This window comes from Plasmodium chabaudi (assembly GCF_900002335.3).
Source record: "Plasmodium chabaudi chabaudi strain AS genome assembly, chromosome: 12".
Taxonomy (NCBI): Eukaryota; Apicomplexa; class Aconoidasida; order Haemosporida; family Plasmodiidae; genus Plasmodium; species Plasmodium chabaudi.
In genome coordinates this window covers 623,975-651,443 of record NC_030112.2, presented here as the reverse complement: position 1 = coordinate 651,443, position 27,469 = coordinate 623,975, and the positions used below count along the sequence as shown (strand labels likewise).

General features: G+C 24.0%; 8 protein-coding genes across 8 annotated transcripts; 4 read left to right on the top strand and 4 right to left on the bottom strand.

The window, feature by feature from the left end:
* Window positions 1-959: 959 nt before the first annotated feature.
* On the top strand, window positions 960-1,870 carry PCHAS_1218300 (histone H2A.Z, putative; the record flags this gene model as incomplete). Its single annotated transcript, XM_016798882.1, has 3 exons — window positions 960-1,053; window positions 1,368-1,619; window positions 1,740-1,870. 3 exons carry the CDS (start codon window positions 960-962, stop codon window positions 1,868-1,870), a joined length of 477 nt encoding a protein of 158 aa, XP_016654243.1.
* Window positions 1,871-3,385: 1,515 nt separating this feature from the next.
* PCHAS_1218200 (conserved protein, unknown function) lies at window positions 3,386-4,914 on the top strand (the record flags this gene model as incomplete). Its single annotated transcript, XM_733742.2, has 2 exons — window positions 3,386-4,564; window positions 4,702-4,914. The coding sequence occupies 2 exons, from the start codon at window positions 3,386-3,388 to the stop codon at window positions 4,912-4,914; spliced, it is 1,392 nt and encodes a 463-aa protein (XP_738835.2).
* A 324-nt stretch (window positions 4,915-5,238) lies between these two features.
* PCHAS_1218100 (conserved Plasmodium protein, unknown function) lies at window positions 5,239-10,023 on the bottom strand (the record flags this gene model as incomplete). Its single annotated transcript, XM_016798881.1, has 1 exon — window positions 5,239-10,023. The coding sequence occupies one exon, from the start codon at window positions 10,021-10,023 to the stop codon at window positions 5,239-5,241; it is 4,785 nt and encodes a 1,594-aa protein (XP_016654242.1).
* Window positions 10,024-11,442: 1,419 nt separating this feature from the next.
* On the bottom strand, window positions 11,443-13,509 carry PCHAS_1218000 (UDP-N-acetylglucosamine--dolichyl-phosphate N-acetylglucosaminephosphotransferase, putative; the record flags this gene model as incomplete). Its single annotated transcript, XM_016798880.1, has 7 exons — window positions 11,443-11,931; window positions 12,116-12,183; window positions 12,291-12,455; window positions 12,583-12,643; window positions 12,772-12,822; window positions 12,932-13,062; window positions 13,272-13,509. The coding sequence occupies 7 exons, from the start codon at window positions 13,507-13,509 to the stop codon at window positions 11,443-11,445; spliced, it is 1,203 nt and encodes a 400-aa protein (XP_016654241.1).
* A 971-nt stretch (window positions 13,510-14,480) lies between these two features.
* On the bottom strand, window positions 14,481-16,601 carry PCHAS_1217900 (conserved Plasmodium protein, unknown function; the record flags this gene model as incomplete). The annotated part of the gene is made up of 1 exon (XM_738779.2): window positions 14,481-16,601. The coding sequence occupies one exon, from the start codon at window positions 16,599-16,601 to the stop codon at window positions 14,481-14,483; it is 2,121 nt and encodes a 706-aa protein (XP_743872.2).
* A 2,430-nt stretch (window positions 16,602-19,031) lies between these two features.
* PCHAS_1217800 (protein kinase, putative) lies at window positions 19,032-20,432 on the top strand (the record flags this gene model as incomplete). Its single annotated transcript, XM_016798879.1, has 4 exons — window positions 19,032-19,336; window positions 19,420-19,955; window positions 20,161-20,209; window positions 20,363-20,432. The coding sequence occupies 4 exons, from the start codon at window positions 19,032-19,034 to the stop codon at window positions 20,430-20,432; spliced, it is 960 nt and encodes a 319-aa protein (XP_016654240.1).
* Window positions 20,433-20,957: 525 nt separating this feature from the next.
* On the bottom strand, window positions 20,958-23,561 carry PCHAS_1217700 (peptidase, putative; the record flags this gene model as incomplete). The annotated part of the gene is made up of 1 exon (XM_016798878.1): window positions 20,958-23,561. The coding sequence occupies one exon, from the start codon at window positions 23,559-23,561 to the stop codon at window positions 20,958-20,960; it is 2,604 nt and encodes an 867-aa protein (XP_016654239.1).
* Window positions 23,562-24,828: 1,267 nt separating this feature from the next.
* PCHAS_1217600 (ATP-dependent RNA helicase DDX42, putative) lies at window positions 24,829-27,160 on the top strand (the record flags this gene model as incomplete). The annotated part of the gene is made up of 2 exons (XM_016798877.1): window positions 24,829-26,635; window positions 26,808-27,160. 2 exons carry the CDS (start codon window positions 24,829-24,831, stop codon window positions 27,158-27,160), a joined length of 2,160 nt encoding a protein of 719 aa, XP_016654238.1.
* Between the last annotated feature and the right edge of the window lie 309 nt (window positions 27,161-27,469).

Here is a 27,469-nt window from a genome sequence, read left to right as displayed (position 1 = left end):
CGCAAAAATTTATATATGTTTAAACAAATAAACTAATAAAAATACATACATATTATATATGTATTTGAGTTATTCACTTAAATGCCCTATTTAAAATGGTACGCGTTATTTTGATTTAACCACACCCTATATATTGCTCGGTTAAATCTAAAAATAGTATTTCACAAGTGTTATTAATACGCACATAATATATATAAACGGTTAAAAAATTTTATATTAGCATAATATTTCTCAAGTATTAAATCCTTGTATTAAAAAAAAATAATATGAAACAGTTGCTATATTATAATAACGTTTAAAACATTCGGGAAATAATTGTGGCAATTTTCAATTTATGCGATATAAGTGCGATAACACCTTATCCATATATATTTTTTTTAATATATAAAACAGGAAATGTCTGTTTCTTTTGTTTTTTTGGTGATTTTATCAATATATAATTTTTACTATTATTATATTAATTAACAAAAATTCATGAAAAAAAATTAAGAAATTAAGGAAAAACAATAATATTACTAGTAAAAAGTGTTGCATTTTATTTTGATATAAACGTATATTAATAGGTTGCTGTAAAAAAAAAGCGTATTATTGTTACCATGGTTTTTTATTTTATATGTATATATACTTAATACGTAATAGCATAGTCAAAAATCCATAATAAAAAATTATATTAGAATGTATATTATATACATATATGAAAAATAATTTTTATTTAATTTAATATTATTTTTTATTTATTTATTTTCTTGTTTTAAGTATATTAAAGTTACAAAATATTTTAATTTAATTTTTTTTTTATTTTAATTTTTATTTTATTATTTTTGCAAATATAAATACAATTATATATTTTTTTATTCACTGAAATTTAATTTTCATTTTCAAGAAAACTTATTTAACAGTTTTATTATATTTTTCCATTTTTTTAATTTTATTGTTTTTATTTATTCACTTAATTAATCATGGAAGTACCAGGAAAAATAATCGGTGGTAAAGTTGGAGGAAAAGTCGGTGGTAAAGTTCTTGGTCTTGGTAAAGGAGGAAAGGGAAAAACAGGTTAATATTTAAAAAAGGAAAAAGAAAAAAAAAAAAAAATTATATATATGCGTAACACATACAATTTTTCATGCTTTATATCGTTGATCAATGTGTAGTTTCATTATACGTTATTTATATTTATTTTCCCGCATTGCATTTTCACAATATTTTATACAAAGCAATTGTTAAATAATTACATGAGTGTTTATTTACTTTGGTTACACTGTTTTGATTTGCACTAACATGTAAATACAATGTAAATAAAAATTGTTGACTGATGGCATGTTAATTATTCTATGTTATAATTTTATATATTTTATTTTTCCGTGCAGGATCCGGAAAAACTAAAAAAGCTCCATTATCTCGTGCTTCAAGAGCTGGATTACAATTCCCAGTTGGTAGAGTACACAGAATGTTAAAAACAAGAATTTCTTCTGATGGACGTGTTGGATCCACAGCCGCCGTATATGCAGCAGCCATCTTAGAATATTTAACTGCTGAAGTTTTAGAATTGGCAGGAAATGCAACAAAGGACTTAAAAGTGAAGAGAATTACCCCAAGACATTTACAATTAGCCATTAGAGGTAATTTTTTTTTATTTTTCTTTACATAGTTTTAAAAAAATAGTTCATGCACATGCACGTAATTACAATATTTGAAATTTCGAAAATGGCAATACAATTGTTTTATTTATTTAATTACAGGTGACGAAGAATTAGATACACTTATCAAGGCAACAATTGCTGGTGGTGGTGTTATCCCACATATTCACAAAGCTTTAATGAACAAAGTCCCAGTTCCACCAACCCAAACCAAAAAACCAAAAAAAAACTAAAGAATATTAATACGTTATAAGATGGCATTATAATCGAATATTCTTCGTGATTTTATTATATGTAGGAGTTTATATTTTTTTCTATTACATACATTATTCGATGCATATATGTAAAACAAATGTTACTTATATGTGCTAAGGATATTTACAGTTTGGTAGATGTATATTCGAATCTAAGTATTTTTCGAAATCGTTTTTTTTAATATATTATATTTCTTTTTTTTGAAAGCTATTTATAAGAAATAAGCAGTGTTTCGTTCTGTTATTATTGCTATTCTTTTTTATATATTTTTTATTCGAGTACAAACATAAGTGTTTATTGTACACAAATGTATTATATAAATAGAGATATATAGATAGATGGATATATATATTTTTTTTAACTACCATCCTCTATTGATAAAGGCTGAATTGATATAATTTTTTTTTTTTACAAAATGTGTTAAATAAAGCAACACGAAAAAAACATTTTTTTTTTTTACAACTAAAGAGGAGATTAGTGACATCATTTTTCTAATGTGTATATACATATCTATATATTCTTCTATAAAGATATGATTACACATCATTTTGTAATATATTAGCATTTAATTTATCTACGTTATGGTGTGGAAATAATTATGAGAACTTCTTGAAATTATAAGAAGTGCAAACATGTATATTACTGTTTTTGGTCTATGTATGGAAATTAAGGGTATTTTCGCACAAATTTCTGAAATTCTGTATAGATTAAACACTGAGATGGGAAAGAATAAAATCGGTGAACTCATAAAATTTTTAAGTTGCACTTTTTTTATTTAAAGAGCTTCTATACTTTTCACAGTAAATATTTGTTCATTTTTAAAATGATGGTTAATAATATATATAATATCCAAAATAAAAATATAAAAAAAAATGTTTTTTCACTGTGCAACCTGAGTTTATACCAAATGATAAACTGCTTATGTAGAAAAAATAATTTTTTAAATAGAATATAGATTTAATTTTTTTTTTGAGATAACGTGTATATTGGAATGAGATTTAATATTTATTTTATCCTTTTCGATTTCTACTTCCATTAATTTTTTATGTTGTTTTCAATATATTTGTTTTAAAAGCAGTGATAAATTTAATTTTTTTTGAGAAAGGGTATTTTATTTTTTTCATATAGAAACATATCCAATAATACATATACATAAATAATTATTTGCCAATTTTCCTAATTTATATAACTACCTTCAAAGAATAATATATATAATAATAATAAAAGCATGGTAATACTTTTTTGAGAATACAATGGAAGAAAGAATTTCTTTGTCCCCTTAAGAAAAGAAAATAAATTTGGATAAAAGAGCAAAAAATCGATAGTAGCAAATTAGTAGTAATATTATGCCAGATATAGATTGCCATTACAACATCATAGAAGACTGAACAATACCAAAAGCCATAAACATAGTGATCGTCATAATATGAAATATAATAAAACACGGCAGAAAAAAATGAAGAAACCAGAGAATTGTTATCAGAGTAGTTAATATGTTTATACGTGCAAGTACGATCTTTACGTATATATATTATATCCTATTGTTCTATAAATACTGTATGCATTCATATGGATTACATTTCAAAAAGACGAATATAAGGGAAATGTTTTTACCTAATATAAAATTAACTAATAAATCCAACTTAATGAAAGTAAGACGAAAAAATGTTATAAATTATAAAAATCCTGAAAAGAGAAAAGAAAAATGGATTGATGAAATAAATAAGGTTAATAAATTTTCCCTATTTAAAAACTGTAAAAAAAAAGAAAATGAGCAAACACACAATGATGTTGAAGATATTTGCAGCGAAATGAAAGAAAATTCAATTATGAGTATCCCCGGAAAAATGAAAAAAAATAATATATCGAATGAATTAAAAAAAGAAACAAAAAATGAGCGTATAAAAGGCGACAGAAATAATGTAACTGGAATGAGGAGTGACGAATCTCATATGGATTACAAATCTGGGGAAATATTGGATACACATATTTATGATAAGGAAAAGAAAGACGATGAAAACGTTGACAATAATGCTGAAATTGGAAATGAATCATTGAACAACCTTACCGAAGAAGACCCCAAAAATAATGAGGTTATAAGGAAAGAAGAAAATGCAGAAATATCCACTTCTAATGATTTGGAATTAAAAATTGCCAAAGAAATTGAATTGGGGATAAAAAAAAAAAAAAAAAAAACAATGTCAGAAGAAATTCGAAAAAAATTATCAGAGTTAGCTAAATTGCGATGGAGAAATGAAGAAGAGCGAAAAAAACTTTTACGGTGTAAAAATAAATTTAAGCATTCCGAAAAAACAAAACAAATACTATCTTATAAAATAAAATTAAAATGGAAAGATGAAAATTACAGAAAAAATGTTATGCAAAAAACTTTAATTTTTAATCAAGATGAAAATACGAAAAGAAGAAAATCATTAATATTAAAAGAAAAATGGAAGGTAAAAGAATTCCGAGAAAAAATGTTATGCAATAGAAAACCTTTTAGTGTAGAAAGAAGGAAAAAAATTTCTGATATCATAAAACAAAAATGGAGAGAAGAAGGATATAAAAAAAAAACTTTGGATGCTATAAGGGAAAATTACAAAAAGAGAAAATTGAATGTAGGTTTAAACCCAAACCTTAATTACATTCAAAACCTAATTATGTTTAAGCAGGTATGCATACAGAAGCATTCCATATGTGCACTTATATTATATTACATATATCTATACATATTGTGTGTGCATAATTACAGTTTAAGGAAATATCATGATGCCTTTTCATTTTATTTTTTACTTCTCAATTTTTGCAGCTTGGAATTAGCCCCCCCAAAATGCGACAATTCCCAGAAGTTCACAAAGAAAAGCTAAGAGGAAAAAAGAAAAAAAAAACAAAAAAAGCCAAAAAAAGTTATAAGGAAAACTGGAAAAATATTTATGATAATATATTAGACAAGAATGAGTTTCGAAATCCGATACCATATCTAGGTAGCATCGATCATTTAAGTGTCAGTACAAACATATAGTTAATAATATAGATAAAATATTAATGTTTTTTAAGTCCGTAGCATACAAATATAATAAACATTCGAAGTATGGACCCATATGTTAAATATGTGCGTCCAAAGGGTTTAAAACATTCAAAAAATCAATGGCTATTAAGCAACGAAAAAATACGTAAAACAAGAGGCATATATATCTTGGATATAATGCATGAATTAATTTTATTTTTTGCTTTTTTTATGTGTAATTAATGAAAGAGGTTCATATAGAACCTCGTTGACTTTGGTTATCCTTATTCAGGGTTTGAAAATGTTATTTACTTTTTAATTTACTTTATGTAGTATTACTTAAAATCTAATCCTTTGTTCATACTTGTGGAATGCCACATTTTTGTCTATATTTTTTATGTCATTATATTGCAAGCTTAATAATATATTTTGCTCTGCCATAGCAGTCTGATCAATAAAGTTGGTTTGTTCCATATTTTTATTTTTTATATATTTTTTTTTATTCCTAGGAAATTTGAATAATATTTTCATTAACTTGTTAATATATGTCGAATTTTTTAAACTATTATGATCTAGATTTATATATACGCCACTAATATTATTATTATTTTTTTTTCGTTTTTGTAAATTTAATATATGCTTGAAATATTTTAATGTAATAGGAAAGCATTCATTGTCTATAATGTTCATAGAAAAATCTAATTCTGCAACTACAATATAATTACATGTACAAAATCCTGACAAAAATGATGAATATAACGAGCTGTCAATATTATTCCCCGATAATAATAGCTTACGCAATTTCAACCTATTTGTTTGCTTGTTTGTTTTTAAATCCGATATAGTGCTATTTTTATAACCATTTTTCACGCTGTTTATCAATGCAAATAATAAAGATAATAAACTTTTATAAGTAAAATTATTCCATCGTAAATCCAATATTTTCAATTTATTTAATTTATTTTTTTTTATCAAAGTGGACAAATGTGTAAGAGCATCATCATCTAATTTATTTGAAGATAATCTTAAAACCTTTAATTTCTCCAAATTAAAATATTCTATAATTTTTCTTGGAAATGTATATATATAATTTTCTGAATCTTGTGCCGAATTTTCTGAGCTAATTTCATTACTACATGATGAACTGTGTATATTATATGTATTAATATTGCTACTAAATTTTGTGTCATCACATATATATCTGTTTTCGCTTTTTTCAATTTCAGTATGTATATCATTAGTAATATGTTCTTCGTTGTTTTGATCTTCTTCTCCAGTATTCGGTAATGGTGGGGCAGTTGAAATGCTATCATACCAGCCAAATTGCTCTTGTGGATTTCCTTCGATGTTTGAGGAAATTATGCTATTTTTATGTTCTTTATTTGGTAATTTACACAATTTTATTGTCATGCGCTCATTGATTGCGGTTCCTTTGTTTAATTTTTTCTTTTTTGCGATAAATATATCGTAAAATAATATATTATCAAGGGGTATTACCTTTTTATTCTTCTTAATGACTATCTTGTTTATACCATAATGTGATGTTGTATTACTTTTGTGGTCATTTTCTGTTTTTCCTATTTGGCAATTTTCAAGTTGTTCAAAAGAATAAGGAATATATTCTGATCCCGTTATATCTTCAACATGTTTTTTATCTCTTTGTCTATTATTATTTTTTGACTTTTTTTTAAGATAATTTAGATCAAAATATATTATACACTTCTTATAATATTTATAGTCATAGATATCTTTGTCGGGTGATTCACAGTGGATAATATGGTTATACATAAAATACAGATTTTTTAAATTATTATTTTTTATATAATATAGAGATATATAAAAATGAGAATAATATATATGGCATTGCACAATTTTAATTGTACTAATATTTTTAAAAATTGTTAAAATTAAAAACAAAAAAAAACAGGTAGTTGAATTCAAAAAACAATTATTGATATGTATTGAATTTATATCAGTGATATTTTTTTTTAATAATTTTATAAATATGTATTTTATATGTCTTAGCATTTTTTTATCGTTATATATTTTAGAAAGATATATATGCTGGTTATTTTTTAATTTTTTTTTAAATTTTTTAGACACATTTTTTATTTTTATATTCTTAAAGAAGGATAGCACGTTAAATATTATGCCCCTTTTGCTTTTTTTACAATATTTTAAATATAAATCATTTAAATTATCAATGTATATCCCTTTTAGATAATTTCCTTTATAATATTCCTCTATGATGTTATGACTAAATTCATTTGCTGCATAAAGCCTGACCTCATTGTTATTTCCATAAAACTGGCTTCTTCGATTATAATTATTCTGATAACTTTTTCTTCCTTCATAATTTAAAATATTATTTTGTAAAACTTCTTCATTTTTTGAGACTTCTTGATAGCATGTTTCCCCCTCTTTTTCGAAACCTAAACAAATGTTTGTTTGGTCTGGGCATGTTATATTCAATGTATCGGTATAATCATAACCTAAATTGTTATTTGATTGAAATTTGTTGTTTTTACCATAAGCTTTGTTTTCTTCATGATTTTCATTATTATCAAATTTCGATCTTTCCTTTTTTATCATATTCCACCGTTTCAACAATTTGACTTCTTCTTCAGAAAATAAAAAATTTGCATAATTACTTCGCAACAAAAAAGTAAATAATCCTTTGTCTATTTTTTTAAAATAATATTCTTTTAATTTTTTTCTTATTATTTTCTGGTGTAATAAATATTTTATTAAATTATTAAATTCTTCTTTTTTTTTTTCATCACATATAACTGAGCAATACTTTTTTTCCTTTTTAAGATCGGCTTTTAATTTTTTAATCTCTTTTATTATTCTTATTATGTTTCTTATTGAATTAAAAAAAATAATTTTTTCTTCTTCAAAATTTTTTTGATAATTTTTGTAACTTCGTTTTAACGCACTAAAGTGGTTGTTGACTCGGTTTTTTAGTCTTTTGAACGGTTGTACCGATGCATGTATATTAGTATAGCTATTGCTGCTGTTGGTGTTGCTTGCCCTTGTACTGGCACTATTATTATGATTAATTTCATTAATAGTTGCATTACTACTACTATTATTTGTATTGTATCTTATATCTTCCATCGAATTTCTTGATTTTTCATTATAATTATTGTTATTTTGATAAGACAAAAAATTAACATTGTGTTTATCCGAATAATGAGAGTTATAATAAAATGCAACATTTTTCTCTACATTATTCTTACATTTGATTTCCTTTTTATTATTATTATGTTTATTTATGTTTAGAAAATCCGGGATTAATTTTTTACTGAAAAAATATCTGTCTGTTTGCTCTGATTCAATGTTGCAACAATTTATATTTTGGGCAAAATAGTTTGTACTATTTCTTCTATTTTTATAACTACTATAATTTTTATGAATATAACTCATGCGAAAATAATCTCTAACATTGTATTTTCTATCTATACTGTAGGTCCTCTTTATAATATAACTATCTTTGGTGTATTGATGTTTGTATCCATTTATTTGGTCAGTTTCTATCGAGGGACATATTGGAAAATAATTAAATTTTATGTTTTTCCAATTTTCCCCATAGTATTGATCGCAATTCTTTTTTCCATTATGATTATAATTACTATGATTATTTTTATCATGAATATGGATATCGCTCAAAACATCTATTTTGTGTAAAAAAAATTGGTTATTATTATCTGTATTTATTTTTTTTAAAATACAATTTTTTAATTTATTTGTTTTCTTTTCTTTATGTTCATCTCGTTTGCTTACGCTTCTCAAAGAATGAGAATCATTTCTTATATCTTTTGAGTCAATTAATTTATCAGTATTGTTTGTGTTATTATATTTACTAAAATATAACTTTTTATCAAAGTATATGTTATTATTTGCGCATTTATTGTTCCAAAATTCGTACAAACAACTAAATGTGTGATTGCGTGCCTTTAATTCATTATCTTTATACAAATAATTCTTCAAATTATTACTTTCATTATCATTACAACAAAAGTTGGAGCGCTTTTCATTCATATATATCTTGCTTGCATTGTCTTCTGAATTATATTTGTGAAAATTCTTTGAATCTTTGTTTTTTATACTCCTTTTTGCGAGTTCATTCTCTGAATTTTTGAAGCCATATGTGTAACCATTGAATGTAGCATTCTTATGCAATCCCTTATACATATCATAGGTGCTCTCAGATTTTTTTTGCAAACCATTGCAAATATAATTTGTTTCACTACATTTTTGTTCGTCCTCTTCTTCCGTTTCACAGTTTCCCATTAATTTTGTTTCTTTTTTATTAGCAGATAGAATCTTATCATTTTTGCCCCCCTTGTTATTATATTGGTTAGCTTTTTTGCTATCAGTAACCATATTCAATCTTTCTACATTTAAATATTTTTGTTTTCCTTTATTATATTTTAACTCATTTATAATTGTAAAGTTTGTACTGTTAATTAATTTGTTCGTTTTTTTTCTTTTTTTTATTTCCTGGTTCCTTTGCTTCAAAGTGTGTGGATTCCACAAAAAGTATATGAACGAATTATTGTATATATTTCTTTTTTTATAATGTTCTATATTTGTATAATATGCTATATATATCACTCTTTTAATAATTTGGTGTATCTTTTTATTTATTTTATGCTTCAATATAATTTCGGTTAATTCATATTTAGGGTTACATTTTTTTTTTTTTTTTGTGAAAATTTTACAATCATTAGTGAATAGTATCTTTTTATATTTTCTGTGTTTTATTTGCAATAGGTTTTTTTTTCTTTTTTTTTTTGTGTCCTTTTTTTGTTCACTACAACTGTTTAGTATACATTTGTTAGAGCATTTAATTCTTTCGTTAATTTTTTTTAAGGATAAAATAATTCTATTATATTTGGTAAATTTATTGTTGCATTTAATAATATTATTAATTAAATTATTAATGTGTGAATTGCCAGGATTCGATTTATTTACATAGCATATATTAGGGGATTCGCCATCGCTTATTGTATTTTGGTCAATGCTATAATATGAGTTCGTTTCGTTACTTTTAAATTGGGTTTTGTTTTTTTTTTCATTATCATCATTTTTAAGTCTAACATCGTTTCCCCCAATCATAATTAAAAAAAATTACATTAATGTCCACATACACATATAGGTGTATATATTATGAAAATTTTCTATACTGAAAAAATAAAGGCTAAGCTATTATCCTAACAAGGAGTGCTTATTGCACATAAAATTTGTTTTCTTAATCTATTTATATGGTGTTGTATTACATACCAAAACAAATTGTGTGAATTTGTAAGTGCATATCGTTTAATGCATTGCAAATTTAATTTAAAGCGTCGAATAAAAATAATAATATATATACATATTGTAACATCAAAAAGGCCACAATATTGTCCCATCAATCCTGAAACTATGTTTTAAATATGCTATAAAAGATATTAATAATAAACTTACTAACATGATCAATTTACAACTATAAGTATATTATATAGGGTTGCAAATATATTTCCTAGGCAAAAAATATATACTAGTTATATTCTTTACCTTCTTAGAATTAATCTTTTTTAACAATAATACAATTTTTTTATAATTTGACACTTTTATAAATATCATTTAAAAAAATTAAAATAAGAAAAATTATAATTTTAACAAAAACAATAACAATAATATTAGTGATAATAATACTAAGGTGGGGTTTATAAAATATAAATCAATGACTTTTTGTTCAGTCAATAAGGTTTTTGTATTATGGTGACTGTGAGTTGTACGAATTTGTGTGTGAATACATAAATATATATGCTTTAGTATTTTTTGATATTATTTTTTTTTAATTCATTATTTTATATTTCAAATAATGAAAAATTATTTATACGAAGAAAATTACACATATGGTAATAATGTAAAACTTGGATAATTATATTGTGTGCATGGATAAATATATACGATACATAAATGGTTACACATCGCGTATTGTTTCACATATATAATGTAATATGTTATTAAAATATAACATTCTTTTCTGCCATATTATTGGCAGGATATATCTAAAAGGTTAGCATGATAAGTTATAACAAGTATTTTTAGGGTATGATAATTTGGTTACAATTTTTTCTGTATGCGTATATTATGTATACATTTTTGCCTATTTTTAAGTTTAAAATTGGTGAGTTGCTATCATTAATATACACAAAAAAATTGAAAATAAAAAATACTATGATAAAAATATAAAAAATGAAATACATAAACGAACACTAAAACAAGGAGGCATCATAATAAATGCAAAAAAAAAAGATAAAGTGTTTCCCATTGAAATATATCATTCCATTTTAACCAAACAAATATTTCGCCAAATTTTAGTACTCTGATCATGCCAAGCATTCGAGAGATTACATAAATATGCATGCATGCCCATATATGTATATGGAACATATTTATGTCATATCTATATAATACTCATATGTACATGTAAAAAATTAACAATACTAATGTAGTGAATATAATGAAGAGTTGCATATATCGCAAACCCTATGTAGTGTCAATAAAATATCTTAAAAATAAGCCAATGGAGCAAGTAGCAAATTGAAAAAATAATAAAACAATAACTAAATGATATTCTGATAAAGGGCCAAATATATATAAAATTAAATTTATTAATGTAAAATTATATGAATGTGTTAATTTATTTGTTTTATGATCTATGATTGGTAATCTATGTCTTGGACAGGGTATAAAATTAAATAATTGTGGTAAGGATAAAAAAAAATTTAAAAATTGTGGAACTAAAAATAATATTAATGTTTTGGAATAATGGCCAAATATTGAAACAACTGCCAAAAACATGCCACAAAAGTAGGTTAATGTATTCCCTACAAATCCTTTTGATGGATAAAAATTAAAAGCAAATGTCGCCAAATTTATTGATATAAATGGAAGGGTAAATATTATTGATAAAAAATGCTGTTTTAAAATTCGTAGTCCAAAGATATCCGAACTTCTAATATTCAATATTATTTCCTATATGTCCATAAAAAAATATAAAAATAAATAATAATATGTAATTTTTTATGGTACATGAAATTGCATAGCAATAGTATGGGAGTATTTTAAAAAACGGGCTAAATATAAATAAGGACATATGTTCAGTGTGAAATGCATTGCTATAAACCCATCAAATATTCTTATTTTTAATTAATCTTACAATTAAATTGTGTATAGAAATAAAAATCGAAATAATCAAGGTTTGTCCAATCTCCAATCCGTTAATTCCTTAAAAAAATTAATAAAAAAATTATTAAAATGAATAAATATACACATATGTGTAATGCACATTTCATAAAGTAGCAAAATAAACATATTTTCAAACAAATTCATACCGGCATATATATTTATTGTGTTTGTACAAAATACAGACAACAATATAATGTATATATAATAAAAAAAACCAATATTTATAATTTTTTTTTTAAATATAAAAATTAAAAAATTCGGTATTCGTATGTTTGTTTCTCCTGAATAGCATAATAGCAAGGGTAGACTCGCTGCATAATAACAATTTTTAAAATAAATATAAAAATATTATAGGCATTATCATTGATTAAGTCCACAAAGAAAGAAAAAATAATATTTTTTATACATAAATATTTCGTTGTTTTAAAAAATGAATACCGAAAAAGGGTAAAATAACTTTATATCTCCATTTTAATTCAAGAACGTCATCTATAAAACCCTTAATTAAAAGTGTTAAAAAGGGAAAGATGCAATAAAATTATTAAAATAATAAAAAAAAAGTAAACAGATGCAACATTTTGATTGCATCTACTAACATCAATTTCATCTGTATGTTTTTTTGCATACCAAAAAGGTCATGAAAATAATGGACAACAATCCCGCATTATACTCTAATAACTATATATTTACAAAAGAAAACAAATAAATAAGATATATTAAATGGCAAAGGCGTTATATAGAATAAACTGCAGAAATATAACAATTTTTTTCAAAATTTTTCTCTAACAATTTTATGGTCATTATAATATAGAATCTGGTAGAACAAAACAAAAATAAAATATAAAATCGATGGGAATAGCCCAATTGGTTCCGCTACTTTATCCTTGCTTAATTTGTTTAAATCAATACCGCATAGTCCTGCAAAAGGAGTTTTGTAAAATTTTGTCTTATTTTTTTAATTTATCAAATAGACATGCATCATGGCAGCATAAAGTATACTAAAAGGATCGTTGCATATAAGTGAATAGTAAACGCGTGAAGCGTTGAGATATAATATAAATGAATAAAATGCACACACTCTTTATATATATATTCCTACATGCATATACATATGTAAATGCCATTACCTTTTTGATTCAAAAATTGTATGAACTTTGGTATGCATATAAAGGATAGTTTAAAAAGAAGAACACATGGGCCAATGTAGAAAATTATTATATTCTTATATATTGTATCTTTTAATGCATACAATACAATTAATAAATAAAATATAAGAAAAGAAAATAGATATCTCTCTGGTATACTTTCTTTATATATGTGTGTTGCATCGGCCTTAATTTTATCATTTGCAAATTTGCTTTTCATTTTTAGTACTAAATAAGTATTAATAATAATAGCATATATATGACATTACTACAAATATAACAATGCTCGATTCCATTTATTTATATCTACAAAACGAATATGCGTATTCATTTGTTGGTATATCCATGAATATATATGGGTATACCATCTTATAAGCTCATTAATTTTATTTATATAATCCCGTGAATTTTCTATTTTTTCTCAAAAGAGTAAATTATGCATAGGTATTTTTTTCCTGCTTTTAATGAGAATAAGCTAGATAAAAATAATTAATTATAATGATTTTTTTGCAACTTCTAATATCACATATACTTCATTTTTTATTATACATATATATATTATATATATAAAAATATGTGCATATGCATGTGTAAGCCGCACTTGCGTATAGTATTTCTCATAATTTTGATGTTTTATGGTAATTTCATAAGACTTAAAAATATAAGAATGAAAAAAAAAATAAATAATAGTAACATTTAATCAGGTATTGATAAATGTGGAATTATAAATATATTATTTATTCATTTATTTGTTCCTTTTTAATAATTGAATTATTTACTAATTATTTGTGAAAGGGTAAATTTTCTCGCATAACTATTTGTTCCTCTATTGTTATTACAACAAAACTGTTTGGCTAATCAAGTATTTAGTTATTAATATGTATGCATATACAAATATATATGTAAAATATGTGGAACAAAATAAATTAAAAGAAATTCAAAAATTAAGATATATCTTTATTTACTATCAAGTTGAATGTATAAAATGCGATTTCACATTGAAGTAAAAAAAATTCACGTTTTCAATACAAATATGACTTATAAAATGGATATACCCCTATATATCATTGAGATATGCATGTAGGTGTATACATGAACATTGATAGGCATTTATTTACTGCACTTTGTAAAATCTCGGTTTAGGGTACTCCCCTTCCTAAAGAAACCGTATGTTACCTATTTTTTCAATTTTTACGCATAACAAGAACAGGACATGCTTTTTGTTATGGCTATATACACAAAAAAAAATAAAATATACAAAAACATAATTCTTCTATAATATATGCTATTTATATATGCAACATAACTATTTGCTTCATGATGCGATTTAAAATAGCACTTTTTTTTGTCAATTGTTAAATTATTAAAAAAACATGCATCATCATAAAAAAATGTGTGTTTTTTTTTATTATCATTTTTTTTAAATATATTTTGGAACCAATTATGCCCTTTCTTGTAATTTTGGTTGTGAGGTATATTTTGACGTTTTTTTTGTCTATGCTCATTACTCCTCTTTTTTTTAGGTTTTAGTTCTTGAATTTTTTTTTTAATATCATTATATATACTCTTAAAAGTGTATTTTTGGCGTGTGTGCAAATTATTACTATCTTCGGTTTTTAAAAAGGAAATATAATTTTGTAACATATTATTTTCATATACACCCAAAAAATAAATAATATTTATAGCAATATTACGTATAAATACTATTAAATAATCATTAATAAAATTTTCTATATTTTTAATTATACAATATATATTATCATTCCATTCTTTTATTTTAATAGACATCGATATATTACTAGTGGCGTTTTTTAGATTTTGGACTTCTGTTATTATATCTATCTCCCATTGATTTATGCAATTAGTAACATCATAAAGTATCTTTTTCTTTATTATATATTTTAATAGGCTGTCATTGAGAATAGTAATAAAAACATATATAGACACTTTTGTTTTGTTTGAATTACAAGAATTGATTCGTTCTTCATAACTATCCTCTAAATTTCGATAACCCTTAATTCGATTTTGAGCATTTCGATTATTATTGTTATCATGATTTTTGTCTTCTTTATTATCTATATTTATCTCATTGTTTACTCTCGAAAAAATATATATTTGATAAATTTTAACAAACACAGAAAATGTGTCATTATTCGCATTTATTCTTTGGATATAATATATTTCATCAAAATTATCATCAATATATTGGTTTGTTAAAAGCTCATCGCTATTGCTTATACTTTCTTTATATTTCATTGCACTACAGTATTTGTCATAATTTTCTTCATAAACATTTGTTTCAGCACAAAAATGATGGCATTTTCTATGATCTATATTACCCCTCATATTATTTTTATCATTCTCAAAATTATCAGGTTCATATATTCTATAACAATAATATAAATTTTCTTGCATAGAGATATTATACTGATGTAAGAGAAAACCAATTGGAAATTTTTTTTTGTAAGATATTATTTTTTCATTTTTGTGCCCCCTTTTTTCTTGTATATCATATACATTTTTATTATAATTAACATTATATTTTAAGAGAGCGTTATCACTATTTTCATTTATAAATTTACAATAAAATGTGTTAATATTTAAATTGATTTCAAATTTTGATATTTCTATAACATCCTTTATTTCTTCATCACTAATATGTAATAGTTTTTTAATGTTTCTTAAGTATTTCATATGAGGGTTGCATATCATATCAGGGTTTCTATTTTGATTGGTTTGCAAATTTATTAAGTAGTCTTCGATTTTTTTGTTTTGCTTGTTTCCATCTATTTTTACACCCCGTAGTTTTGCAACTTCCCCATCAGTTGACTCATTTTTAATATGCTGGAAAATTTTTAAAAAGTTTGCATTTCGATTTATTTTAGTTTTATCATTTATGCCAATATTAGTGTCATTGTTTATATTTATTGAATCGCCATTTTCACAATTTAACAATGTGAATTTTTTTTTATTGCGACCTAGATTTTTTTCATATATATATGTATATTTTTTTTTATCGTAATAATTTTTTATGTTTACACTTGCCTTTTCTTTCCCATTTCGTATTTTTTTTAGTAATGAGGAAAATATTTTATGTCTATCTTTATTATATTCATTATTATTTTTATGATTTACAAATTTGGTTTTATTTATAAGAGGAGTGTAAGATGTGCAACTATCTTTTGCCGATATGTCTATTAACTTAGTTTTTGATGTAACATTTTCAGGTTCATTTTCAAATTGTCTGTTTGTTATATTTAATCTTGACGAATAATTTTCTATACAATTTACACATTTGGAGGGTGTATTCATTGTTAAGCTTTACTGTAATATATATATTGACAATACTACTTTTGTTATCTATTTTCCATATTTATTTATTTTTATTCGTTTGTTCATACATGCATATAGCTCTTTGTATGCATGCCACTATTATATTATACATATCAAATATAGGTATAATTTTTTTTTGTGAAAAAATATATATTCAAGGGTATTTGCTCATATTACTCTATGTACAGATATTCTCAATAGGTTATGATCATACATTTGTATATAACTAGTTACAGTATTGAGCATACATATATACAAGGACAAGTTTGTATATATATGTGTATTTTCATTTGAATATAAAAATGTAACCTAAAAATACTCTATGAGTTTGTTTAATTGTTGGCTCATTTAATATATATTAAGCTATGTTAAAAAAATCAGATTAATCCTTTTTTTTTCATTAAATGATCTTACATAATACACGGTATTATTTATTAAATATGTTTAAACGAAACCAAAGAAAATATGAATCCGCACCAAAAATAAATACGTGTACTTATTTTGTATTCTCAAAAATTGTTATATACAAAATACTGTTAAAAATGCAACACAAAATTACCCTATCTTGTTCTATTATTAAATATAGAAATTAATCTTAAAACTTTTTTTTAACGCGCGAGATATTTAAAAGAAAATATAAAACGGATTTGATACGTTTTAAAATATACATTTTTGTTCATGCTTTTTTTATTTATTCCATTAAATATATATATGTTGCATATATTTGCTACTCCCCCCAATATATTTATTTATTCACCATTTTCATAACATTTAATAGTTATCACAGTAATATTTTTTAATTATAAAAACCAATCATTGTAAAAATTTTAAGAGACATTTTCTTCATATTGACATGCTTAAAGATATCTTATATATGTATGTATTTAAGCATAGTCTCTATGAATACTTATATATGACAGCGAGCTTTTATTTTTTTGGAACAAAAGTGAAATGTATAATATAAAGATAAAAAATATATACAAAAGAAAGAGATAAAAACCTGTATCTGAAAAGTATATGTGCGGGTTATGCTTTTTTGGAATAATAGCTTTTTACAGTTAACAAAAATAAATAATTTAGTAATATGAGATAAGAATGTGGCAAATATAATGGAATAAAGACAGATAAAAGCTATATACAAAATTGTCTTATTATATTATGAACTTTTTTAAACTTATATATATATTTTTTTGATGGCATCTTCAAAAGATAATATGGCGTAGTATTTTAGGGGCGGTAAGTTTTTGTATAGGTGTGCGCGCGTATGTGTGCGTATGCGTGCATACAGTAATAAGAAATGGAAATAAATGACAACGAAATATTTTTGGCCTAAAATAGTGGAATATAATTTATCAAAAAAAAAGAAAATATGGAAAATAATTACAAATATGTTATAATAAAAGAATCAAAATGAAAATATGATTTTAGTTTATTTAATGCGGATTAGAGAAAAAAAATATGAGTATGTGTACACATTGCAGTGAGGGAATACCTATGGAGAAAATTTTCAGTGAAATAATATGGATATACAACTTAGTGTAAATAAAAACAAAAATAAGAATATATATTTTTCCAATGTAATATAAAAATAGTATATCAATTTATGGCAAAATTGATGGATACAACTTTCTCATTTATTTTATTTTAAAATACAAATTATTTTTTTCATTATTTAAGATTATGAGATAATTATATTCACATTCTAAACAAAAAATACAGAATAGAATTGTAAAGAATATGAAAAATATATTCATAATATATGAATAAAGTTTGTAATTTTTTATTTTCGATTCTTTAAATATAGAAGAAACTATTTTTTTGCACATTATTGTTCTTTTTTTCCGAAAAGACATTAAATATGCTTTATTTTAATTTATCTCATTTTATGTTTTATTTGTTATCTTTTAATATCGTGGCATTTATATGTATTTTCCATTTTATTCAATCTCATTTTATTTTAATTTATTAATTTCAAATTTTTTAATATTTATTTTAATTTGCTTATCTTATTTTTCTTAGTTTTTTTTACTAGTTAAGTGGTGGCAGCGTTGATACGATTACTACCTTATGGAAAAATATTGACTACCTTCCTACCCTTGTTGCATCATTTCATTGTTTTCTTATATATTATTAGTGCGTCTGTTTCCATATTGGTTATGTTCGCAATTTAAAAAAAACGCAAATATGTGCAAGTGAGAAAGTGACAAATTGTAAAATGCACACATTACGAATATTTGTGCCCTAAATTTATTACTAAGTACACAATACTTATTATTCTTAAATTTTTATAAAGATAAACATATATATATTATGTATATGCCTCGACGCTTTATTTTGAATTATTAATAAATAATTGCCAAGCTTAATTTATATATACACGTATATGTGCTAGCACGACATACATAACAAATGGGGATTCTATATTCGTCCAAAGAAAAATATACAAAATATTTCCATAGAGGGTACTTAATAAATTCCGATGCAAATGTAAATGATAAAATAAAAGAATATCCTTGTGTTTTTTTGAAAAGTGGAGAAAAAAGATTGGTAAAGAAAATAGATAAAAATGTATTTAAAGGAGAAATCTTGAATTCTTTACTTAAATTAAGAACTTATACATATAAGAATGATTCAAGCATACCAAAATATTTACTAAAAACATATAACATTTATGAAGATGATGAATTTTCTTATGTTATCTTTGAAAATTGCGCGTAAGATGACGAATAAATATTAAACACCTATTTGTATTATAGTAATATATATGCAAAACATGGCTTTATTTTGTTACTTTTAGGGGTGGGTTCTTTTTTGACATACTAAAAGACAATAATGTAATTAACGAGAATATATTAGCTGAATGGTTTTATCAAATACTAGTCGCTCTTAATTTTTTAGAAAAAAAAAATATATATCATGGAAATTTAAATGGATATTGTATATATTTTAAGGATAAGACACGAAAGGAGATAAGAGTAAGCCTATTAAGTGTAGATAGTCGTTATGATAATATTGATGAAAAAGGTGACTTATATGGATTATATTTTATTAGATCTCCCCAAGAAATAAAAAAATTATATCATGATAAAAACAATTCATGGTATGTAGGGATGCTATTGTATTTTATTTTACATGGGTCATATCCATTTATAAATAATAACGTTTTAACAAATTATTATAATATTATACAAAATGATATTCCTTTTGTGGCCTTAAAATCGGAGCATAGTTATTATACTAATCTGATGTACGATTTTCTTAAAAGTGCCTTAGAAAAGGATTATGATAAGAGACCCTCAGTAGAGGGATTACTAAATCATCCTTGGATAAAAAGTATTATATGAGCTTAAAAAATTAAAAATAATTCATTACCAATGAATTTTTATTATTATTTTGAGCCCAATTAAATGGGTTTGTGTTTTTTATTCTATTCTCCGATCTGTTTTCATTATTATACTATATTTTAGAAGCCAGTTTTATTTTGCATCCCCCCTTCCCCTCATATGCATTTATTTTTTTCTTTTCATTTTATATACAGAAAAAGGAGAGCACCCTATACGTGAAATCTTGGATGAAAAAACTCGAAAGTAATTTTTTTTTAAGTAGTTGTATTATACACGCTCTAAATTATTTTCAAAAGTGTGTCATATATACGTATATGCATAATTATGAATTTTATAAATTCTATTGGAATATATACATTTTTTATACTTATGTGTAACATTTTTCTTTTTGTATAGGATGGGAATAAACCAAATAAAAGCCATAGAACAGAATATGGACGCCATTTCCGAATTCAACAATATATAAAACTTAATTTTTTAATATTATATTAATTTTAAATTATTGTGGGTAGCTTATATGCATATATATAAGCACGTATCATATTTAAATACTTTTCATAATATATAAAAACAAATCGAAAACGTATTATATTTTTTTTAATACTTTCAATTGCCTTTATGTGATATAATACAGCAACATGATATATACTATATTTACTTTAAATTATGAAAATTTTAATTCTCTTAAGTTCTCTTTTTGAATATAAAGACAAAAAAAAAAATCATACTATAATTTAACACTGTTATAAATAATTCAAAATAATTTGAGATAGAATATCGAAACAGGGAGCATAATCATCTAGCTTTGATGAATTGCCATTTCAAAATACATTCATACGCAGATATATGTATTATTTAATTGTGAACAAAATAAATTATAAGTTGGATCGTTTTGGGAAAAAAACATTGCACATGTGCATATAAATCAATATATTTGTGTGTGTGAAATGAAACTATTTTCTGAAATTTAAATAATAAAAATCAATTTAATCTACTTCTTCTTCTTAGTGTCGTAATCATAAAACCACAGAATTATATTCATAAGAATAGTTTCATCATAATAATAGTTATTAATGGAATGGTTTACACCTTCAAATAAAAATAATTTTGTTTTCTTTTTTAAAGCTCTTAATCTATTATATAAAGCTATACTGTTATGATAATTAACCCGCTTATCATTTGTTGAGCAAACAATTAAAACCGGAGCTTTGATATTTTGAACATAATTAAGAGGTGACATTTCATATAGCATTGGATAATGATGTTTATCAAAAACGCAATCATATTCTACATTTTTATTTACTGTTAAATTTACACAAAAATCGGGTACATCAGTTGAGAATGCGGTTAATATCCATTCATATACCCCATTAATAACACATCCACTTTTAAAAATATTTGATTTTGTTAATAGAGAACATGAAGCAAATCCACCATAAGAACGACCATATAAATAAATATTTTCATAATCTCCAAAATGTTTACAAAAACTTTGCAAAACTGCCAACATGTCATTAATTTCAATAGTATTTACAACCCCATTTATTATAGTTGGATTATCTGTATAGGTTAGTGATCCTATATAATTAACACCCAAAACATCAAAACCGCATGCTGCAAAATATATATATATATTTTTATATTCGTTAAAGGTTGTACAATATGGCCCTCCATGAATATATAGAATTAAATTTCTTAAATTGTTTTTATTAAACAAATTAAAATTCGACAATGATACGCCTTTATCTTTAATATCATTTAAATATTCTTCCTCACTTTGATAAAGCAAATTATAGCTTGGTTTCTTTCTTCTAATATAAGGATGCTTATTTTCAAAAACTGAAGTTTCGAGTTCACTTAATATCTTAAATAAATTTTTAGAGTTATCATTAATGCTTGAATAAATAAAATCACTTGTTTTTTCTATATTGCTATATGTTGAGAAATCTATATTATAGCTTTTTAAATTTGTAAGATAAATAAAATCCCCTTTAATATTTTGTTCATTAAATATGCAATACATTAATATATCGTTTAGTAACATATTTCTTATACTAATTAATAAATTATTTCCTTTCATACACAGTAGTTCAATGCTTGTACCTGAATCATTTTCATTATATATATCATTTATAAGTACGCGATACATTTTTTTTGAAAACATATGAACAGCGATAATTATGTGATTACAATATAAAATAGTATTTAAAAAAATATATGGATAGCAATATCCTTTAATCTCGTCAGTATATATACCTCTAAAATATGGTGTATGTTCACCTTCTTTAACTAATATAATTGTTTCTGTTTTTTTATAATTGCATGCATCATCATTGATTTTGTCATTGGTGTTATTATTGCTTATATGGATGTTATCAGTGCGACTATCTTCTACCTTTAAACCACTAATATTGTTATCCTCATAATAAATTTCATCAGCATTTTCGTAATGTATTAATGATTTTTCTTCTTCCATAGGAATATCTTTATTAGTTTTTTTATTTTTATTTTTTTTTGTTTCGTCTTTTTCTAATTTAAACATTACTAAACTGTATTCACTAATGTATTTATTTTCGTCATGTTTATTAAAAACTACTAAGCATGCAACATATATTTGATCTTTATCTTTTATAATAATTGGTGAGTTAACATGTTTAAAATTTTTACACGACAATTTTATATATGCACACCGTACATGATTTCTCTTACTCCTCCCACTATTACCAATTGCAGCAGAACCCTTTATATCAGTGCTGTCTCCATCTATTGGGATATCAAGATCCGGATCGTTAAGTGTGCATAATAATAAATCATTTGGTTTGGTGTTTAAACCATGCATGCCTAATCTGTATGGTAGAGTTCTAAGAGATAAGCAAATAAAAGATGTTTCATCAATAAATTGAGGATTATAAAAACAGCTTGTGATATCTTTTACAGTGATATATTTAACAGTATTATCTATTAAGTTATATAGATATAAATAAAAAAAAGAACAATTCCATTGGTCTCCAAATGTTTCTGTATACACCCCTGTATTTAACTTTTTTAATGCATCTAAATCTGACTTTTGATATGCAGTGTTGTCTTTTTTTAATTTAATATCTTCACTTTCAGCAGTATATAATAACAAAGTGTTATTTGAATTAAATGAGCAAAATGATTCATGCATAAAAAATCTTTTGTGGACATCCTTTACAGATACACTATTTATAGATGTAAAAAAAAAGGATCCCTTATTTCCCTCATTTTTAAATAAATTTATCATTAATTTATTATCATTAATGTTAAATAAGCATCCTATTTCCCCATCATCAGACATATACATTTTATACTCTTTATCAAAAAAACTATTACTTATATTCATATTCTCTTGAACATAAGATATTTTATACAACTGTTCTTTATTACATAGCTGATAATGTATTATATACAATTGATACATATCTAATTTTTCCCCATTTATTCTTCTTGATACTGGCTTTCCAAATTGACATTTTTCTATTGTGTTTAACCCCCCATAGCATGTGTTATATATATCCTCAAGGTTGTTCATAAACGGGGGGACTTTTCTTAATACATTTGTATTACTATTCATTATTTACTTTTGAAAAAATGGAAAGAGGTTTATATTTTATGAGTATGCGATTATGCGTATATATTATGCTAATGTAAGTAGATATATTTGCCGTTCCCTTGAAATTATCAAATTCGATTCTCTACAAATTTTGTGATAAGTAAAATAAAAGAACGACTCAAAACATGTATAATATAGTAAGCAAAATAATATAGATTGAAAATTTTTATTTTGCTTTTACAACATGTTTGCACAAATTAATTTGGTAAATGCATATAGATGACATACAAGCATATGCAATCATGCATTTATGCATGCACATATAGAGAGTGGAAAAAAAGTAAAATTGGTCTGTATAATAAAATGAGTCGGCTATGTGATTTCTTATATCAGCGTTTTTTATGTGGGCACAATAATACGTTGTAGATGTACCGCTACTATAACAATCATATAGTACCACAGAGAAATTAAAAAATATATTGCAATTTGTTGGTAAAAAAAAATTGAGATGTTCACAATATTGCTATTATTTTGGTTTATTGCCACTGTTATGATTGGTATAATTTTCCTTCTCTTCTACAATTTTCCGCCTTTTTATATAAATAATAATCATGTGGTGTATAAAATTTGATATCATTTAATCAAAATATATCCTATATTTATATTAATTTATTTATTCATAAATTATCATATTTGCTTATATCTCAAGCAAAAGTTACTGGAAAATCTATATACAAAATTTTTTAACATTATAATATGTATATTATATATAGGCCGGAATGAATAGATATTGACTGGATTTTTGAATACTATGTGCGTGCATAAATGCGCTCAGAGAATTTTTTAAACTTATAATAGCGTCCATATTATTATGCATGCAGCATATAATAAAAATATGTTTGTTACAAATTACTTTTTATGTAAATTTTGTGCTTCTTCTTTTAGCTAGTTTTACATGATACTATTTTTTTAATTTTAAATATTTTTTAATTTCACATCATTGCTTTTTTAATGTTTTATTTATCATAATTATATATATTTTTTAGTCCGTTTTTTGGTTACTATTATTTTACCCCCAAATATTGTCATAACTGTTTTTCTGTAAATTTTCACTATCATATCAAGCCAATAAAGGGTTTCCTTCAGGTAATATAAGAAAATTTTCATGGTACAATGGTATTGAGATATTTAATTGTATCACCTTAAATATATATGCTTGTGTATGCGTATATATTGCTTATATACATCAACTGAAGGAATAATAAGATGAGGTTTTCCTAACAAAACAATGATGAACAACGATAAAGATGATGATAATTTTTTTGAAGAAGATGATAATTATGAAAATAATAAAAATGAAAAAGCCAATGACGACAATGGGCAGGATGAAGTTGATCCATTAGACGAATTTATGTTGGAAATAAATAAAGTCATCGAAGAAGAAAAACTTAAAAAAGAACGCGAGGAAGATATATTTAATAATAAAGAGATAGGGAGTGAGTCTGAAAATGCTATAGATAGTTATGCAAAATCTTCAAGAAAATGGGAAAAGGGTAAAAATATAAATGACACAGATCAAAAGTATCAAATTGATAAAAAAAATAACAACAGTAATGATGCCAAGGATGATAACAGTTTGGATGATAATGATGTGACTGCAGATATTTATGAATTTTTAGAAAAAAAAAACGAAGAATTAATGAATGAAAAAAATAAAGAGAAAGAGCATGGAAAAAGTTTTAGTAGCACTCAAAATTATTTTGTAAGTGCTGGGACAAAAGATCCACAAATGGAAATAAAAGATGATGACAGCGATTTTAATGATTTTTTAAATGATGGTAATGATAAAAATAAAAATGATGAAATAATAATATGTAATATTAATTATGATGAAATTGAATTAGAAGAATTTAAAAAAGATATATTTGTTACTGACGAAAATATAAATAATTTTACTCTCGAACAAAGTGTGGAATATAAAAAAAAAAATAATATAAAAACTATAGGTTTTAATGTACCAAAGCCGATTTTCTCTTTTTTACAATTAAAAAATATTATAGATAAAGAAGTTCTTGAAAATATGTACGAGTTGTCTATAAGTATTTTATCTCCTGCTCAATCCATAGTAATCCCAACATTTTTAAGTGGTAGAGATTTTATAGCAAACAGTAGAACTGGGTCAGGGAAAACACTCGCATATATTATCTCGCTAATCATTCATTTGATGAACTATAAAAAAGAAAGCAGGAAGGACACACAAAAAGGTGTGAAAAAAAAAAATGCAGATCCTCATGCTCTTATATTGACACCAACTAGAGAAATATGTGTGCAAATTTCTGAAGAAATAAATAAAATATCTATGAATAAATTAAGTTCAACTTTATTATTCAACGGAATAAATTTTAAAAATGCTTATGATGATATACACAAAGGGGTTGATATCATAATAGCCAACGTAAAAACGTTAATTAACTTTGTTAATAAAAAATATTTATCATTGACAAATATCAAATATGTTATATTAGACGAATTTGATAAATTATTTTCAAATCAATTTATTAATTCAGTTATTTCAATATTAAATAATATACGAACTGATTCTATAAGAGCCTTTTTTTCGTCAACATTTTCAGATAGTATTCATGAATTAGTCAAACCGTATTTATCTAAAAAACACATTTTAATCCAAGTAGATGATAATAATGTGTTAATAGATAAAAAATTTTATATTGTTGAAGAATCATACAAATATAAATATTTATTACATTCGATTCATCAGTTTTCAAACAATGGACAAGGCTTTATTTTTTGTAATAGTAAAAAAAATGTGCTAGCATTATATGAACGACTTAAAAAAGAAATACAACTAAAACATATAAAATTTGATTTTATTTATGGTGATATGGATCAAACAGACAGATTATATAAACTAGATTCTTTAAAAAATAAAAGAACACAAATATTAATTAGTACTGGTTTAATGGAAAGAGGCATAAATGTCATCGATTTAAATTTTGTAATTAATTATGATTGCCCTCGTGATCTTTTTGTTTATATTCACAGAATTGGACGATGTTCCAGAATGAACAATAAAGGTATGTTCTCACGAATTATCAGTTTGCCACAATCTTCTTTCTACATATATATGACAAGGGATATTCTTTCCCTCCATAATTATAGTCTGCATTTTTCATATTTCAATGTTCTCAATTTGTTAATTACGATTTTTACATATATATAAAATGCATGCAATTCCTCTTCTCGTAGGTTACGCTGTCACATTTATTACCCCATCGGAAAAAAAAATGGCATATCTTATTTATACCCATTTAAAAAATTCAAAGGAAACAATAGATGAAGAATTAAAAAGTTTTATTTTAAGAAGTAACTTACATAACGATGCCGAAATAAAAAAATTAAAAAGAAAAATGAATACCCCTCATTACGATAACCCAATGAAAAAAGTAGGACCCACAAATAGTAATAATACAGTTGTAAGTTTAGGCTCCATGCCTTTTCAAGCAAGTTCATCACAAAAACAAAATGAAAAACCGCCACCAAAACAGGTGCATATGATTTCTCCAAATGATGTTTTATCATCTTCAAGTGATGAATACTAAAGTTGAAAGTCCCTGCTACAATTATTCTTATTAATCTTTCAAAGTTACTATATTGTAATTTTTATTTGGGTACATAAATAATATATAAGTTATATGATGAAGTAGGATAACCAGTTTAAAACATTGTCGATTTATAAAGTATATATATGACCATGATATACTCTCGTTGTGTATATTTATGTTTTGTAATTAAATCATAAAGAATAAATACTTTTGATTTTTTTTTTTGTTAATAAATTGACAAAAAAGTTAATAAAAATGTGCATGAAACTATATATTATGAATGCACACTTTTTTTCACTGATTAAG